At 41.8% G+C, this 18,450-nt stretch overlaps 1 protein-coding gene across 2 annotated transcripts in view; it reads right to left on the bottom strand.

Annotated features, from left to right (window-relative positions):
• Positions 1-18,450, bottom strand: part of LOC129331697 (glypican-5-like) — a 622,271-nt gene that overhangs the window by 475,491 nt on the left and 128,330 nt on the right. For both annotated transcript variants that reach the window (XM_054982130.1, XM_054982131.1), the window contains exon 3: positions 42-736. In XM_054982130.1, the coding sequence (XP_054838105.1) occupies positions 42-736 (695 nt within the window). The remainder of the gene's footprint in view (positions 1-41; positions 737-18,450) is intronic.

Raw genomic sequence — 18,450 nt, 5'->3', positions numbered from 1 at the left:
ACAACAGGAATTTTAAATTTATTTTGGAGAACGGTACTTACAGTTGCAGACAGCTGTGGTCCATTCAGTTGTGCATACAAGATGGCCTCATTGACTGAGGACCGAATACCCACCAGTGCCAGTTCCAAATCATGAGATCCAGCCATTTCATTAGTAAGATATTCCAGGGTATAAATATACTCCCTCCACTGAGCATCCAGTTCTGATACACTGGCAAAACATCCCCTCATAACGTTTAGACAATATCCTTCACAGGGCCTGATGAGTGTCAGGCCTTGACAATGAGGGCAATATTGCATCTTCACTAATGCTCGGCTACACTCCTTTGTCAAAGTGGCATGCTCGGTGGCATTCAGGACTTCAATGCCTATCCCAAGGGCCTGATTAAACATTCTGCTTGCCCAGAGAGACTTTGCCAGCTCTATTATGGCTTCTTTCGAATAGCGTCCAAATGGGTTGATATCTTGCCGCGTAAGCCTCAGGCACTCTGTATACTCTTCTGACAAATCTGTAATTCCTGGGTTTATTAGGTGGCTGTAAACCAAAGGGAAGAGGCTGTCAAAGAACCGGGAAAATGCACTTTCCACTGTGGTCTGAGCACCCAAGAGGTAGAGAGAGATGTCTGTAAAGAGCTCTTTGACAGGTTCAAGTGCCTCCTTTGACATGGATCTATAGACAGTTTCAAACAGAGAAGTCGTGTGGTTCTCAGCCAAGCGAAGCAATGACTCAAAGGCCGCTGCAAAAAATGGAGACATGGAAGGTAGAGAGAAAAGTCAATGCGTCCATATCAAAGTTCAACAACATGGACTATAACATTATATTAGTACATTGTTGTGCTGATAGATTACAAGCATACTGGGCATTTTTTTCTGGCCAAAACTTTACAGCACTTGAAGGAAAAGCCTATTGACTGTGATAAACTTTTGGGATTGCATCATCCAATGCTGATCTCAATTTTAAGATTTCTAATTCAAGATCTAACACAAAGTGCCTTTTGAATGGCTAGAGGAGTTTCAATGTCACATCAGTTTTATTTGTGAGACACTTGCAGAGTTGGAGGAAGTCAATCTTGAGAATGAAGCTGTCAGATCAAGACTGCTTTGGGTAAGACACATAGTGATTGAAAAATGGCATTCAAAGTAGCTTTTTGGCAGGTTTCTTGACTACACTAGCAAAACTTCCACACAATAATTAATGTACTTATTTGTAATTATCTGGACAACAGGTATGAAAAGTGAATGGTTTCTGTGTAAAGGATCAGACAAAACTGGCATTTAAAAGCAACCACTGACAATCTGAAGCAGCAACTCAAAAATATTGAAGGTAATGAATTGCAATATTTATAATGAAATATCAAAGTAGCTAGTCATAAGGTTGTACTAAAACTGCAGTTTCTGTATGGTTTAGACTAAATGGGCTCTTGAACAAAATTTTATCATTCTTCAAATAGAGATTTGCATTCCAATGCCTGATCTAGAAATGAAAATTCTTAGTCCCGTATCGTATATGCATAAATCCCTACAGCTTGCAAACTCTGGGCTTTACTCCCAACTCTGCTGCTCCATCCACCCCAACCCATGTATCCTCTGTTACCTGTTATAGCCTTGATTCCCCCCTCCCCAACATGGGGAAGAGGGTGAGTAAAGGGACCAGAAGACCAATTGGGCAAGATGCAAAGAGCTTAAAGAGCTTCAATGCTACTTGGACATCTTTAAAAAATATGCACATTATAGAATTCCCAGTCTATCTCCGTCCTTGGAAATATTTTAGTGCCAAATACAAGGGACACTTAAGTGATTACCTTCAACCTCAACTTCAGATTTATGTCTTAATGTTTCCCTTCAGAAGCAGTTAAAAGGAAGGAAGAACATAAAAGGACTGGGAAGGGAAGTATTAGGAGGAGCCATTGCCACCTCCTCCACGCAAGCATCAGGGATTTAAAGGATGCGTCCATCTTGCAAGATGACAATGCTAGATCAGACTGACCCCAAGTCAAGAACAAAACAAGCCGCTGGGTTGGACCCAATAGTGATTTCCACTGATGGAAGGGAATTCTATCAGTGAATCAAACTTTCTTCCCTACCCCCAAACTGCTGCACCCCAAAATGCTCCCCAAATGCTACTTGCTGTAGGGGGCAAGGGACCCTAAGGGCAAATGGACGGTCTGCAGTAGAAGTGGAGAAAGACGAAAATCACACAAAACCTTTCCATTAGAAGAAATCTAGCACTGGATCCAACCCATTGTGTAGAACATTTGAACCTGACTAGCTCTTGCTACATTGCTTTAAAACCATTCTAACTATTGCTACTCTAATAACATTTATGAGGCTATAACATATAATGCTGAATGGGTTTGAAGCCCTAGTGCAGAAAAAAAAACCCTATCGGATTTAAAATGGTTCACTCCCAAGCAGAGAACTAGCTTGCCAAGATTCAGCTTGAAGCAGGTTTTTACAGCAAGCTGTAAAATTCTGAAAATGGAGTTTATAATGGAAAGACTGACACTGCGATAACTGTAATATCGTTAACAACACTGCTCTGCTCCAATAAAACAGCTTGTATTTGCCAAGACATCTCTATTTAATTTTTTTCAGTGTAAGTGAAATACAAACCAAATTTTATTTGACAGGGAGGGAAAGCAAGGTATTCATTTAAAGCATATATGTCTGTGGAAATAAATATCACTGAAGTCCAGGCACCCTAACATACATACTCATCTCTCATCTCATATTTTATGGAGACATAGATCTGTTTTGAGAAAGAGATATGAAAGAAATCATTGCATTCAGTGGCCTATTTGATTCCTTACATTCAAAATCTGGTTTATTAAGGAATTGGACAGAAACACCTTTCTTATAGAAGGAATGTTCCAGTGGAAAGAACAGTTCATACATGTATACATATCACCTCATGAGTTTACCCAATGATGATCAGCATGGGTAAAGTAGGTCATTATAGAAATACTTCCAGTGGTTATCAGTAGAGTTGCCAGGGACCTGGAGTCCCTCGACAAGGGATCTCCAGGTCCCTGTACTCTCCTGGAGGGGGACTGGGAGCTGGTACTTACCTCAGCTTCCTTTCTTTGCGCGCACATGCTCCAGGCTCGCATGATGATGTCACATCTGTGAGTAACATCATCATGCGGGGTCAAAGGGTGCCCCAGGTCAAAGGGAGGCTCTTGTTGGGTGCCGCTGGCGGTGGCTCTTGCTGTGACCGCAGCCACTTGCTCTTGCTGCCGTCACGGCAACAGCAGCGGCAACAGTGAGAGCCGGTGGCAACGGTTAGAGCCGGTGGCAGCAGTGGCAGCAAAAGCAGCTTGCATTTGCTGCTGCTGCTGCCTACTCCCCAGGCCCGCCCGGGAGGGGGAGCCCCAGGGAGTGCGCCCCCTTGCCAGCCAGGTAAGTGGGTATAGGGAGGAAAGGGTGGGATCTGGGGATCCCACACCCCCGGTGGTGGAATGGCAACCCTGGGAATCAGTCTGTGTCTTGTATTCATACATCACGTGAAGTTCAGAGACATCCAATGATATAACATGCACATGTGACCTGGACATAGAGGTGGTTCAATAATCCCTCATTTGTGATAACATTTCCTATATTCTGTCTCATATCTCTTGAAACTGGAGAGCTGCGCGTGCCAGGCAACCTGGGTTACAGCCAGTAAAGTGACTGTAGCTTGTGTCCAGAAATGAACTTCTTCATGCAGGTTTCTGTAGTATATGTGTGTGGGTGCAGCAGGACACTGCCCAGGGAAAAAAAGCCCTACTTAAATCAGTGAGGCAATACACATAAATTTACAGGCAAACATTATACATTGTTCCATCTACATCTTTTTTCTGATTGGCCTTACTAGATGGGTAAATATATCAACCACTCTTCAGGTATAAACAAATTTTGGTTTCTTATGTTTGCTTTCACAAGCACAATTCTATATTTTATGAATCAGCTGAAATGCAAAGAGAATACTGTCAAAGATAAGCTTTTGAAGCCACATACTGTTTTATTATAAACCTTGTCTGGCACCCAGGCTGGAGTTGGGAACCCTCCCAGGGCTGCAGACCCCAAAAACAAGGCTTACATCCCCCTCCTCATCCTGCCCTGCCACCCTTAGCACTCACCCAGCAATGATGGGCAGGGGCGGTGCCAGAGTTTCTGGCACCCACAGCTGCCCCTGCGCGCACGCCCCAGACTGTGTGATGACATCACTGTGTGTGACATCATCACGCAGCAAGCCAGCTCCATTGGCCAGTGGGCGGCTGGGACAGCGCACAGAGGCTGCCTGCACTCCCAGTCGGGCGTGGCGGGTGGCTGGGGAGGTTCTGCACACCGCCCCGGACACCTGCTGCGCCTGGCCCGTGGCTGCTGTGCCCGGCCAGGGGTGTGTGTTGGTGGCGGCGCGGGGTGGGAGGGCTGGCAGGCTGCAGGAGCAGCAGGCCAGGCATGCCAGCTCCACGGCACGCACCTCCACCCCTGGTGCCCCCTCTGGCATCCCCTCTGGTGCCTCAGCACTCAAGACAGGACCCGGACCTGCCTCAATGAGCATGCCGGCCCTGATGATGGGACAGGCAATAGGGGCACTAACAAGGGCCAGGAATGCCAAGGAAGTCACAGGTGCATGAAGCACAGGCAAGGCCTCAGCAGCAAGAAACAGGATAAATAGCAGCCTCTGGATCCTAGCTACTGTTGATTTCCAGCCAGGGCTCCACAGCAGTCCCTTGCCTATGAGAAGCTCAACAGCAAGAGGAAGATGATGGAGGAGGTAGAGACAGCTGGCCAGCACCACCGCAAGCAGTAGTGGCAAAGGCCACACCCCAACACAGAGGCAGACCAGGGGAAGTGCACACACCAGGCCACACCCCAACACAGAGGCAGACAGGGGAAGTGCAGCAGCACAGCAAACCAGCAGGTAAGCTAGAGGGGGTTGGAAATAGTCAGAAGAGGCAGATAGTACAGCAGCCACAGGTGAGGCTACCTAAGGCAGCCAGGGCAGCAGCTAGGTTGTTGGGGGCAGGAGTAGGAGGTGGAGACTGAGAATGGTGAAGGGATAAAAGGGAAGTCCACCCACAAGTGGTGGTGGAGAGGAAGGAGTTTTGAGAGAGTACAGAGTAAGATCAGAGAATAGCCAAGAGAGCAGTGAAGGATGCCTGGGTGATGGTAGCCCACCCAACGCTCTTTTCCTGAGACCCAGGTCACCCAACTAGGACCCGTTTGGTTGATGACACTACAGCAGAACCTGCTAAGGCAGGCTCAGATGAAGTCCTATAAAGAGTTACACCAGTCTAAGACCATTGATTTCAAAAGCCTTAGACTAGAGTAACTCTGCATAGGACTGCACTGTTAGACTATTAAGGCTAGAAAATAACATTTTGGTACAGATTAGATTATCTATTAACACTGTCTAAATCAGCATCCTTCATTTGGCTACGGAAAAGGAAAAAAGTGGGCTCTTCATTACAATCAGTAATCCTAATGGCATGTTGTTTTTCCATAGTTATGAAAAACCATGAGATGGTTTCAGACAATCGAATTGCTGGAATGACAGGGTATTCTCAGCCCTCTAATTAGGAAAAATGATGCTGTATGCAGATGACTAACCCTAGCACAAAGGAGAATTTCTGCTTTGTTTGTACAAAGCAGACAATTTGCCTTCTTCTTTGGAGAGTTTTTTAAAAAATCATATAGTCTCTTTTTCTTGTTAGAAAAACAGGGTGCCTATTTGGAATGCCTAACGTAGAAATCTTTACAGCCATTGAAAAACTAAAAAAAAAATAATCATAAATAAAACTGACTTAAATGCAAATTTATTTTAATTAGAACACCCTAACATCTGCCTCCTGGGCTTTAATTAGAAAGACTGTGCCCCATGCCCTATTAAAAATGCAAACATTCCACCAAATTATAGTTTGTGTCTATCTCCATCACTCTAATGAGAGGCAGTGTAGAACAGTGAAAAGATAGTGGCTAAACACTGACTGTAGTCCTAGCACAGACTTTTATCCTTCTAAGTCCACTGCAGCCGGTGAGTTTAGAACAGTGCAGCTCTGCTCAGGGGCGCACATTAAATGATAACCAAGAAAGCCTTGGGTTAAAATCCCTCCTCTGCAGACAGAGCAGTACTTTGGCAAGCCACCGTGTCTCAGTCTCAGTCTTCCATTTGCAACATTGTGATGGCAATACAGACCTACTTGAAATTATTGTTATAAGGATTAGTGCAATAATGTATGTGAAAAACTTTGAACAGTTAAAATGTGCTACATAAATATTTGTTGATGGCATTCATACTACTCTTGACTCAAATATGAATAAATTACCTATTGGAATTCAGGCAGTCATTCTACCCAAGTGCAAAAGTACTCTTTGCATTAAAGAGATCTTATTTTCAGAGCACAAGACCCTCCTGCACCATAAGAAAACTGGATTGCAGCCAAGGGGCTGTTGCTACTGTTATTATATAAACAATACTGTCCTATCCTGATTTACTCCAACCTAAGTCTTTTTAAATCAATGAGCCTAGATTGGAATAACTCTACATCAGATTGCACTGAAAATATACTAGGAGCTGTTGAAAAAACATCAAACATCAAACTCTACCCACAGGCATACAATTTAAATAAGATGCATACAAAAGAGAGGTAGAAAGGAAGAATCTCTGAATTGGCAGCTGTTGGACTATGCAAAAAAAAATGAAAAAAGAGGGAAATAAACACGTTGAGATTAATAAAGAAGAGAAAAAAACATTAAATCTTTAGAAGACAGCTGAGGAAGAAAGAAAAACAGTTAAACAAACATAAAACCTAAGGTGTGGCTGTGTGTACTATTGTGCTCTCATTCTTAGTCCCTTGAATATACCCCAATGGCATTAAAGATTACTTGTATATTCACGTTAATCTCATACAAATTGTTTATGTATGTATTGGTTTTATGAAAATCATCTTATATTTCATTTTGTTAGTCAATCACTGTGTATTCATTTCTGATGCAAATGAAATGTTTCAGAGAATAGCAGAGATGACATCAAACCAAAGTTAGGAAACAACTGGATTTCTGGGACTCACTTGTTTTCATTTAAATAATTGGTTCTCATTTTAATTAGCACAGGTGCATGCTTCGTCCTTTTGAATGGAGTAAAAATACAAAGTGCTTTAAGTCTTTAGCTAGGCATTTGAATTTTTAAAATATACACGCACTGTGGTGAATATTTCATGACAGGTCAAAGTCATCCTCCAAGGAGACAATTCTATTCAAACATTTTATTCTGTGCTCACAGCAGGTTTGACTTTGCAGCTGATGTTGTGTCTGTGATGGCCAAACACAGCTGATCAAATACAACTCACCTCTGGAAACTTTATTTCCACTGCCAGTCTTTTAAAATTAGCACCTGGGGATGAGCCAAGTCATTACAAGATTCCACACACTCACTTTGACTGTGGACTAGAGGTATAAGGAATCTCCATGCTGAGCAGCTAATAAGTTTGTCCACAAGGGACCTCAGTTGGTTTCTAATGAAAATAAGACAATGCTTAGTGGATAACACAGAAAATATTACCCTAAAATTACATACTTTTATCCTACATGTCAATATATTATGGTTACTCAGAGTTATGTAGCAAGAAAATATTGATCTCAGAGGATGAAGTCATTACATTAGAATCAAGAAAGAGTCTACTTAAGACATAGAAACCTGGGTTTATTTGTCCTAACAAGAGATAAAACCAATACATGAATTCTCTATTTTAGCCCCTCCCACTGGTCTCCATAAGACACATGCCCATCCCTGTTCTTACAAGGTGCTATACAAACTATTAATAAAAATTACAGTATTTTTATAACCTAGTAAGTAAGGAAGCAAACCTGAAATAATAGTGACAAGACAAACATTTTGAGTACCTGTCATGCTTGTGATTAACAGTACTTCAGGATGCAAGGGTACCAGTCAATTGGTTTCCCCCTCAGATTGGAACCTAAATACTTCTATTACTATGGTTGTATTTCTGTCTGTTTTGTGCTGGTTTACAAACTGCAATAAACTTTGACTGACTGACTGACGTTCCCTTCTGTTTATTGATGCCAGTGAAAGCGTTGCTTCATAATTTTTTTTCCAATTTGAATAAATTAGTGCTATTGCACCATGAATATTGCTTAACGGTTGGAAGAGTATAATGATATAATGATGGCAACTTCAACATTTTTTAAAAGATAGTGACCATGACAAGCATTTCAGAGTTTAGTAAGCACTAAGCAGAAATGCAAGAACTGAAGGTACAACAACATGGCCCTTTTAAGAATAGGCAGCTACTGAACTGGTTCAAAGTTGCTCAACACAAGTTTCAAAATTACCACTGCAGTGATCCAATCAGGAGCTTGCCTTGTATCCAAACATGGGAGTTGAATAAGATACATTCTCCTGATGATTATGTTTGTGTCAAAGTCCACAGCATACCTATTTGTGATTGTACTGGATTAAAGCAACTGGACATAATTTCTCTGATGGTTTCAAGCACATATACTGCTTCCCTTGCAATGAAGCCAGTCAGAGTACTTTTTCTGGTTGCTACTTAACCAGTTCCAGGGGGGAACCTCCTGGTAATGATTCCCTTCCCCCACACTCACTCAATGGAGCAGTATGGTGGGGAAATAGGGGAGGGGAACAGCATCAGTTGACACCAGGACATCACTTGCTGTTTTGGGACAAGATATGTCATCATGGGGTGATTCCTCACACATTGGATAATGCACTTCCAATCCTCTTTATACATCATTTGGAACGGATTTTTTTGTGTGCAGAACAAAAAATCCACCTCAAACTATTGATAAAGTGCATTGAAATTGCATTATCCAACGTGTGTGGAATCAGCCACTATGTTCTAGGAATTTTCAGATATCAATTGTGAACCATTAAGGTTTAGAAATTCCTACAGTGTTGCACTGTCAATTTCTGTTCTGAAACAGGAAATGATGTCCCATCAGTTTCTGCTCCCCTCACCCAATGCTCCCAGGGATTAATAGTCAAGGGCTGGCAATTCTTGTTCTTCAAAACCCTGATGTTGACCATAAGCTAAAACTGAAAACTATAAGATTAGGATTGCCATGTCCATGAGGCACCAAATCAGGGGATGGGGGGCATCAGGGGAGTCACATGGGGGGAACTTACCTCATGAGCAAGCAAAATGCGCATATACTCCGGAGTGCCCTGCGTCATGCCAGGAATGACATCATTCTTAGTGTGACGTGGATGCACGAGGGGGCACTCTGGAGCTTCTTTCCTCCACCAGCCACATGAGGAGTAGCCGGGGGCAGAGCATGTGGGTGGAGGATCCCCCAGCCTCATCAGGGGAATGGTAAGCCTACATTAGATAGATACTTCTATTTGGCTAGAAAGTTTCCTCTTCTATGTCATGTCTGTGCCCCATCCATGCCATTAGTTGATGCTTCATGTGTTTCATGCTGTACCTTGATGCTGACCTGTTATTCTGAACCAATATTTCATGCTGTACTTTGATTCCATATTGCCAATGCCATAACTACTTTGCTTTCACAGGCTTACTGAAGTTGCAGGTGTCTTATCTAACGGCTTTAAAGCTTTCAGTGCTTCTTACCTTGTACACTGTCCTCTCCCATGAATGTATCTAGTTCAGGCAAGCTGTGTGGGAAGGTCTGCGTGATCTATGCCTGTGTATACTAGATGAAAGTTTTTTTTAAATTCTGTTACAGAAGATCTGTATGGAAAAGTACTCTGCGTGACTGAGTCTGTGAATACACCTAGAAGAAAATGTATTTGAAATTGCCAAGCTTAAGAACTATTCTGAAACCAATATGCTCATATCAAAACTTTGCTACCATCACATTTAAGCACCTATAAATAAATTCTACTTTTGTTTAAGAGAAAAAAATATCTTTTTATCTCACAATCACCCTCATGTGCTGACCATTCTGTCAAACTACCATCTATAACAAGCCTTCCTATATTACAATTTACACCAAGGGAGTCTAAGGTGAAAGTGTTTGGTGGTGGCAAAAACCTTTTGAGGGAGTCAGGGAGCCAGCAATATACAGGTCACACAGACAGAAAAGAGGTACTCTTGAGGTAAAAGCTTGAGAACTCTTGAAGCTGTGTGTAAGTGGAATTAAAAAGAGTGTTGGTTGTCACCTGAACCCTCTTGAAGTATAAGTTTAAGGTAATGGAAGGAGAAGCTGAATTAAAGGTCCATAGAAAAAGGTTTATCATGTTTTAAACCAACAGCAAATCATTACAGGGTGGTTCAACACTAAGCAAATTGTTACAACTACCTTTTCCCCATCCCTTTCTTCCCCACCACTCTCTGCCCTCATTCTTTAAAAAAAAAAAAGTAAAATGTCATCGTTTATGAGTTGTGTGTGAATGCTAACCTCAACAGTATGAAGTAAATTATTTTCTCATCAACCCATGCTGTTTAGGATGACATTTTGTACAGGTGTCTCTGTGTTTCCAAAAACCTTGCAGTGTTGGGGGCGGGGAATGCTGTGATGGCTAAAAGAAAAACTTTGCAGAGAGCCCTGAATTCCACTTAATATTTTAAATTTCCCTCCAGAACTCCTCAGCCAATCAACACACAGAAATGTTTGTGATGTGTTGTGTGTGCACACTAATCATGAGAGAATGAAGTAAGTTGTCTTCTCACAAGCCCAAACTATTTAGGATGAGATTTTGTGCAGGAATCTCTGTTTCTTATATTTTTAGCCCATTTTTTCTCTGATTAAAAAAAAATGGTTTCAAACAACATTGCAACATTTTTAATTTTAAAAAATCCCAATATTTTAAAGTTCCCTCCAGAATCAAAACACAGAAATTTTGTGAAATTTGGAGCTTAAATAAAACCATCCAGTCATTGACAGCAAAATACAGGATGAGGTAAAGGTTAATCACAACTCCTTCTAACATCCAAATGTTACAATGTTGTAAAGTATGTGTCGTCTTCCCTCAGAAAGCCTGCAGAAGAAACAGAAACATTTCTCTAAATACAGAAATAAAAGCCGGACACCACTTCAGTTTGACTCCCACAAGAGCAGAATTACAGAAGCCGCAAATGGATCTGATCCTCATGGACTGATTAGCCAGAAAAGTGAGCATGTGAAAAAGTCCCTAGTGTATGTTGTAGACTCTGAGGCAGCTGGGACTCTTGGGGTATGCCAAGAGACACTGACTGGCAAGAGCAAGTGTTTCTCCAAACGAGGTATGTGGACAGGGAGAGGAGCAGGCAGGGTCCTAAACACGGATAGATCTAGAGAGAAAAAATGAAGCAATTTAGGGCTGGAGACCAGCCTATCCTCCTTAACCAGGCACATAGCCACAAAAAGAAGTAACAAAGAGATTCAGGAAGGAGACCCACAGGAATCTTAATTAAAGATAAGGAGTCAAACCGTGGAAACCTAAAACAGCAGATAAGGGAAGATTACATGAGACAACAATGTTGGATGAGTCCAAGGATGTGTTTTGGTTCAGGTTTCCTGGTGATCTAACTCCAGAATTTAAGCTTCATCTCCACCTGTGTAAATCATAACCAGATGCACAGCATTTCACACTCTGAACGATACAGGGAAAATGTGACAATGACAAGATGACATTGACAGATGATTCTTTGGTCTTGGAAAACTTGGGGGAAGGGCAGGAGAAAGCATGCCTGAATCAAAACAAATTTCATAACACCTAAATATTACTTCCATATGGAATATACTGAAAACTGGAAAAGAGCAGATTGCACTAGAGTATGTAGGCTCTGTCCGTGGTTCTCTTAAAAACAGGCTGAGGGGATCTTGCAAAAGTCTGATGGGACCTCTAACTAGTATCTAGGACTTAAACAAAAAAAAGGTGGAACACTTGCAGCATATTATGCTTAGCTGTTAAAAGTTCTCCTTTACTGAGCCGCATTCTAAAGTACCACCACCCAAAACAGCCACATTTACTTCCATCCCTAGCATAAGGCCTATACCTCAGAGAGGCTCACAGCTTTTCTGTTCTTCTGGAAGCAGCTATTTCAAGGTGGGAATCACCTGCCAACCACAATTCCCATAGTCAAGGGCCTTTCCCATGCTCCTGAAAGAGAGGATGGGTGCAACATTGGGGAATGGTGGTCAGAAGACCTACATATGGCTCCCAAGCCACAGAATGAGTACCACTACTACAGTGCAATTATAGCACAATATCCAATTTTTGGTGCAGCCTTGAAAATGGGTTAATACAACAGTGTGAAAAGATTCCTATAGGCAGTCTATAGAGAGGAGAGACAAAATAGAATAATCACATTACACTTTTACCAGAGTGGTTGAATAAAACAGTAGTTAAAGCATGGAATTCTAAAATATCCTTTAAAAGGTGAAGGGGCCATTTTATGTTATGTTAAGAGTGCAACTTTTTTATCTCAAAAATATTGCCTTCCTGTGTTGCGGGAAGGGGGTGGAGCCAGAATACTCAGAATAAGTACAGATTCTGGTGAGATGCTAGAGAGCTTGTGCAGAATTGGGGGAGTTTGGGATAAAGCCCAAGACAATACGGCAGTTCAAGGTTAAGTCTTACAGCCAGTTTGGTGTAGTGGTTAAGAGTGGCGGGACTCTAATCTGGAGAACCGGGTTTGATTCCCCAGTCCTCCACTTGTAGCCAGCTGAGTGACCTTGGGTCAGTCACAGCTCTTCCACAGCTCTCTCAGCCCCACCCACCTCACAGGGTGATTGTAGTGTTGCCAGCCTCCAAGTAGAGGCTGGAGATCTCCCGGAATTACAACTGATCTCCAGGCCACAGAGATCAGTTCATCTGGAGAAAATGGCTACTTTGGGGGGTGGACTCTATGGAATTCTGCCATGCCAAGGTCCTTTCCCTCCCCAAACCTCACTTTCTCCAGGTTTCACCAGGTTTCTCCAGGAATTTCCCAAGATGGAGCTGGCAACCCTGAGTGATTGTTATGGGGATAATAACAACATAAACCACTCTGAGTAGGCATTAAGTTGTCCCAAAGGGCAGTATATAAATTGAATGTTGTTATTGTTGTTATTGTTATAGATTTTTATATTTTTTTATGTTTTTGTCCATTTTTGTCAATGGTTTCATTTCTCTGCTTCTCATGTTTTCATGAAAATATTGTATGAATTTCACAATTCATATACTACTAATACTACCTTGCAATCTTATTATGTAACACGAAAAGGCAAAAGAGTAGCAAGTGGATACTCATTGCTTCCCATAGAAAGAAAAATGTGCTCCCCAAAAAAACACACAGGGGTTGGAGCCCACAGAGGATTTCTGCTGATGGAAGTGGGGATTTTTGCTAACCCACCCCTTGCTGTTCCTTGGGGTTTCCCCAGCATTTGGGGACTGTAATGGTAGGGAGAAGTGAGAAAGTTGTGCTCCAGTCATAAAAATCCTTTTGTCAGCACATGTTTTTAATGAGATCCAAGCCACTCTATGCATAATGAAGACATGAGTGTAGATATGCACTTCTTAAACTGTTATGTCAAAACAGGAATGTTATTCTTTGATCTCTAAGTTCATTTATAGAAAGAATAAATATGTCCTAAGCATAATGGCTAAAACATTGTAAATATAAGGCAACACAACCACTCTGAAAGAAGATGTAATAACCAAGGAGCGCACTAAATTACAAAACAACTGAAAACAATGAATACATTAATGCATTTTCAAAACATTTTAATTTCCTGTAAAACCTCAAATCTGCATTCTTTCCAGTTCTATAACTACAGACAACTAGTTTAAAACAAACAGAATTTTATTCTAACAATTCTCTTCTGAGCTCTGGTCATTAGTATACTAGCACTTTCATGCTAGTAGATATTCCCCAATGGATGTGCTTGCTTTGAAACAAACTGGAGGTAAAGGCTTTGTTTCAAGAATGGGGTTAGATCAGCAACTTCAGTGAAAATATTTAAATATTTAAAACTTTTCATTCTGGGCTTGTCTCACAAAGATTCACTAAACAATAACAATGTTGTGAACTTGGGAGCATTGGTTCATTTTTTATTTGGCACTGTAAAAATGTTGACTCTGCACTATTATCATAAATCTAATTATAATTCATGCACCACTGTATGAACAAAGCTTGCTATGAAATTGCATTTGCTACCAATGTATCTCCCCCCCCCCAAAAAAAAATGGTGGGGAAAAAAACAAGGTATCGAGAGCATATGCTACTCTCTGTTTAAACTTGCCATTCCCTTGTATTATGGATCTACCCCTATTCAAGAAAAAATGTACAGCTTTGTGACAGAGTGGTGTCTGGGGCTGTCCCAGTTGTGGTGATTGCCCAGCCAAGCATGTTTGAGTCTGGCTTGGTGAATTAGCAAAGTGAAAGAGCCTTTCCACTCCTGACAAGTGGCAGGTAAGGAGGGAGGTACTACTGAAATAAAGAAACAGCCTCCATATTTCTAGTCAGCTGCAGAGGTGTTTTCCAAGTGGTACTCCTGAGGCTGATACATAGGGAGGTGCCAAGGCAGCATCTAGGCCCTGGAGAATGCTCCTCACTTAAGAATGCCTGGAGACTTCTAGGGAGATTAGGGCCGATTCCAGATGACTAACCTTAAGTCGCTTCATGCCGCCCTCTTCCGGATCGCGACGGGGAAAATGCGAAATATCGCGTTTCCTCGCGCGAGTTTTGCGCATCGTCGTGCAAAACTCACGCGAGGAAATGCGATATTTCGCATTTTCCCCGTCGCGATCCGGAAGAGGGCGGCATGAAGCGACTTAAGGTTAGTCATCTGGAATCAGCCATGGATAGCTGGAACAGATCAGGCAGAGAAAAGGTACAAGCCAAAAGAAGATCCCATGAAGGAAGCAAACAAACCAACCAGAGAGGAAAGGGCCAGAATGAGCAGGCCAAGAGAAGGAAACAAATAGGGAGCAGGAGAGAAATGACACATTTCACTGCTTACAGAAGGCACAAGCCTCTGCGACTGGAAAGTGTCCAGTTCATAGAAACCAAGAACCCAGCAATCAAGAATTTTGAAGTCTGGGAAGGAGCACCTGTGAAGGTTGTGAGGAAATAGGTTGGATCTCAGTAACCTTGGCCTTGTGCAAGGGGCTTTGTCTCAAGCACTCGGAACAAAAGGCATCAAGTCTTTATATTCAGGGCTCGTTCAAGGCCAAACCCCCCAGTAGCTGGGACTCCACTAAGCCTTCTGGCCACCATGCATCTTGCCAAAAGTGCTTCTCCTCCCTTGGGAACTTGCTGGGACTTCTCCAGGACAGACACAGGGTAACAAGTATCATACAAAGAAATAAATAAGGGCTGCAAGCTCCAGGTTGGGAAATTCCTGGAGATATGGGGGTGGAGCTTAGGTGTAATGCCATACTGTCCACCCTCCAAAACTGTCACTTTTCTCCAATAGAATGTATCTCTGTCGCATGGAGAACAGTTCTAATCTCTAGAGGTTTCTAGGCTGCACCTGGAGATTAGAAGGTGCAGGGGAGCTAGATCTTTTTTTTCCAGAATTCATCTCCCTGTACCAAAACAAAACAGTGCAGTGGAGTAGATGTGGTTGATTTCAGAATAGTAAACATGCAAGATAAACATTGTTTTGGAACTTCTATTTAAAGGGCATGGCAATATATGTGCATCAAAATCATCTCCATGTTTCCTAGGAAGGAAGATCCCTCTGATGAGACTTGTGTGCCATTACAGCCTTAAACTAATGAAATTATTATAGAATATCTTATCAGTTTATTCACCATTCATAACCCTAATGGCATTGAAAATATGTATTTAAACTGCAATAGTTCATGAAGAAACTGACGGGGTTTCAGGTTCCTTAACGGGGTTGATCTAGTGATTTTAGGCTTGGTGTCTTCCTCTCTTTTTTCCTCTGTTCTCAACATTATTGCAAAAAATATACTTCTTCAGACCTCTCTCTGTTGGATGAAGTAACCTCTGCTATAAAATATTTCCTGTTTGATAAAGCTAATTCTAGGTCTAATTTCAACCTGTTGCTACATTAAAGTCAATTGAACACAAAACGTCAGGCATCTAAATCTAGTATTGCCAGAATTTGAGGTATAGCAAAGATGTGAATATGTCTGAAACCCTGTGTCAAAACATCGTTAGCCAGGACAGTGCTAAGAAATAGCAAACTGTGAATTGTGGTTGTTTTACTGTGTTCCTATCTCTTAAAGGATGATTCCTTTAAGTCTGACTGGGCTTCAGTTCTGAACAAATGCAGCTTTGATCTCATGCTGCTGGTAATTAGGAGATGCAAAAAGGAAAGCGCCACCCTTTTGGAGGAGATCCAGGTGTTAACTGAGGGCCAAGCTACAAGTGACGAATGACACTTGAATGGCAAGTGGATTAAGCGGAGGGCAAGTGAACAGGGAGAAATACACTTGCCGTTCAAGTGTCATTCATCACTTGTAGCTTGGCCCTGAGTCCCTTAAGACTCCTCTCCCTCCAGTGGAATATGAGAGTCGGATTAATGAGATAGACAAACAAGTTAAACAATTTGAACTGAGGACAAAGGAGGTTAAAATTCAGAAATTCAAAAGGGACACATTAGATTATGCCAACAATCGCATTTACTTTTGGTGGGACCAGTCTAAGGGTAGTAGAGGCACCCAGAGGAAAATTACTTGGGCTGACCCGGTGAGCTCCTTTTCTGATTTAGAAACTTCGGCAGTCTCTGATAGCTCTGGGGACGAGGGCCCCAGTAGTAGGAATTTACGTAGTAGAACTATTTTTTCTAACAAGAGAGGGTCGTCGTTGTCAGAAAGAGGCAATAAAAGAACCTTCAAGAGAGGCCGAATGAAACCTTGATATTTATCTTCCTGCCCCCTCAGCCCTGTAGAGTGTTCAGTTCTTAACTAAGGACTGGGCTTTATCCTAACGACAAGCTATAGATTTTCAGATTAAACTGCGTGCGTTTTTTAAGGACAGACCTGCTACAGACCTACAGAGGCTTCTGGTTCAGTTCAAACATTATCTAAACGCTTAAAGGGATGCTCACAATTTTATCCACCTATCAATGATCATCGGATTGACATAGTATATCATACTAAAAGAAATTGCAGATTTGGAAAGAGAATCAATTCATGTGTGGCATAACTTCTCCTGCTAGGAGCGCATAGTTTTGCATACTTTACAAAATGACAGGCATGGTAGTGTTTGAATGTGGGATGCACACTAAGGCCACTCAGGACTAGGATTTCAAAACATATAATTTGAATTAAAAACAACATTGTAGAGGTTCCTCTTATCTACTAATTTCAGAGTTAGCAGCACTTGGAGACTGACTTTCGTGTAGCAATTCTTTATGTTATACAGGGTAATAAACAGAGTGATTTACTGCAGTAGGAAGCCTATTGGATCCATACGCAGAAAACTTTACAACCATTAGGACTTAATAATGATTACTTTGAGTTGTTTCCTTTGATGTGTAATTTGAGTGTCCCTTTAAGAATAATTCAAACTATTGGGGGCAGCCCATATAAACGTTAGCTACTTATTGCACTGGTGTGCTTTAGAAGATACAGCCGCCCTGCTAAAGAAGATACAGCTGTTCAGGTCTGGGAGTGAATAATTGTCACAGCGTTCAAGGGTCTACCACACAGGTTTGGTGTTGATATTTGCTGACAAGTGTATACTATGATGAATTTGTACAAATTGAATGTCATGTAAAATTGCATATGGTATGGCATGTAAGATGTTTGTTTTGCAGTGCTTGGACACACCCCTGAGGAAGATTTTGCACGAAATCTGAGCTTTTTAGCCGGCCCCAGATCGGGTGTGCAGCCGTGGATTTCCTTACCATGTGTGGACATAGCTGTGCATGAATGCTACTTGGTTTAAAGAAGACACAGGACACATTTCGTTTGGACCTTAGTATTTTCCTGGACTACTATTGGAGATCATAATAGTCATTTCAAGTTCATGGAAGAATCATTGTATAATTTGTAATTGGTCATTCTACTGATTGGTTTATATATATATATAAAAAAAATACGTATGGCCCTTTTGGGCACTTACAATAGAGTTGTTTATTTGGCTTGTAATTGTTGTTTCTTCCCGTGAGGGTTCTCTTTAGTTTCACACCTCTGAAGATGCCAGCCACAGCTGCTGGCAAAATGTCAGGAACTACAATGCCAAGACCACGGCAATACAGCCCGGAAAACCCACAACAACCATCAAACTTACTTTGTTCTCAATGCCTATTTCTTTTCAAGTCAAGCAGCCCATATGATCATACCAGTAATTATTCAGAATTTTTTTTAAAGCACTATTTTGAGTGGTTTCAAAACCACCTCAATTGATGACATTCAGCATGGTAGCCTGCCAGAGACTCACTTTTGCTCCTGAGTAACTGGGCCAGGCTTATCATGGGCAGGTTATATATAATTTAAACTTATCAACCTTTCACGTGTATGCACTGCCTTTGCAGGTGGCAGCATTCATAATGTTGGCACGTGCTTAGAACCTACCAAACT

This window comes from Eublepharis macularius, chromosome 6 (genome assembly GCF_028583425.1).
Source record: "Eublepharis macularius isolate TG4126 chromosome 6, MPM_Emac_v1.0, whole genome shotgun sequence".
In the NCBI taxonomy this organism is placed as follows: Eukaryota; Metazoa; Chordata; class Lepidosauria; order Squamata; family Eublepharidae; genus Eublepharis; species Eublepharis macularius.
Note: the sequence above shows the minus strand (reverse complement) of the source record. Positions and strands in the feature narration are given on the sequence as shown.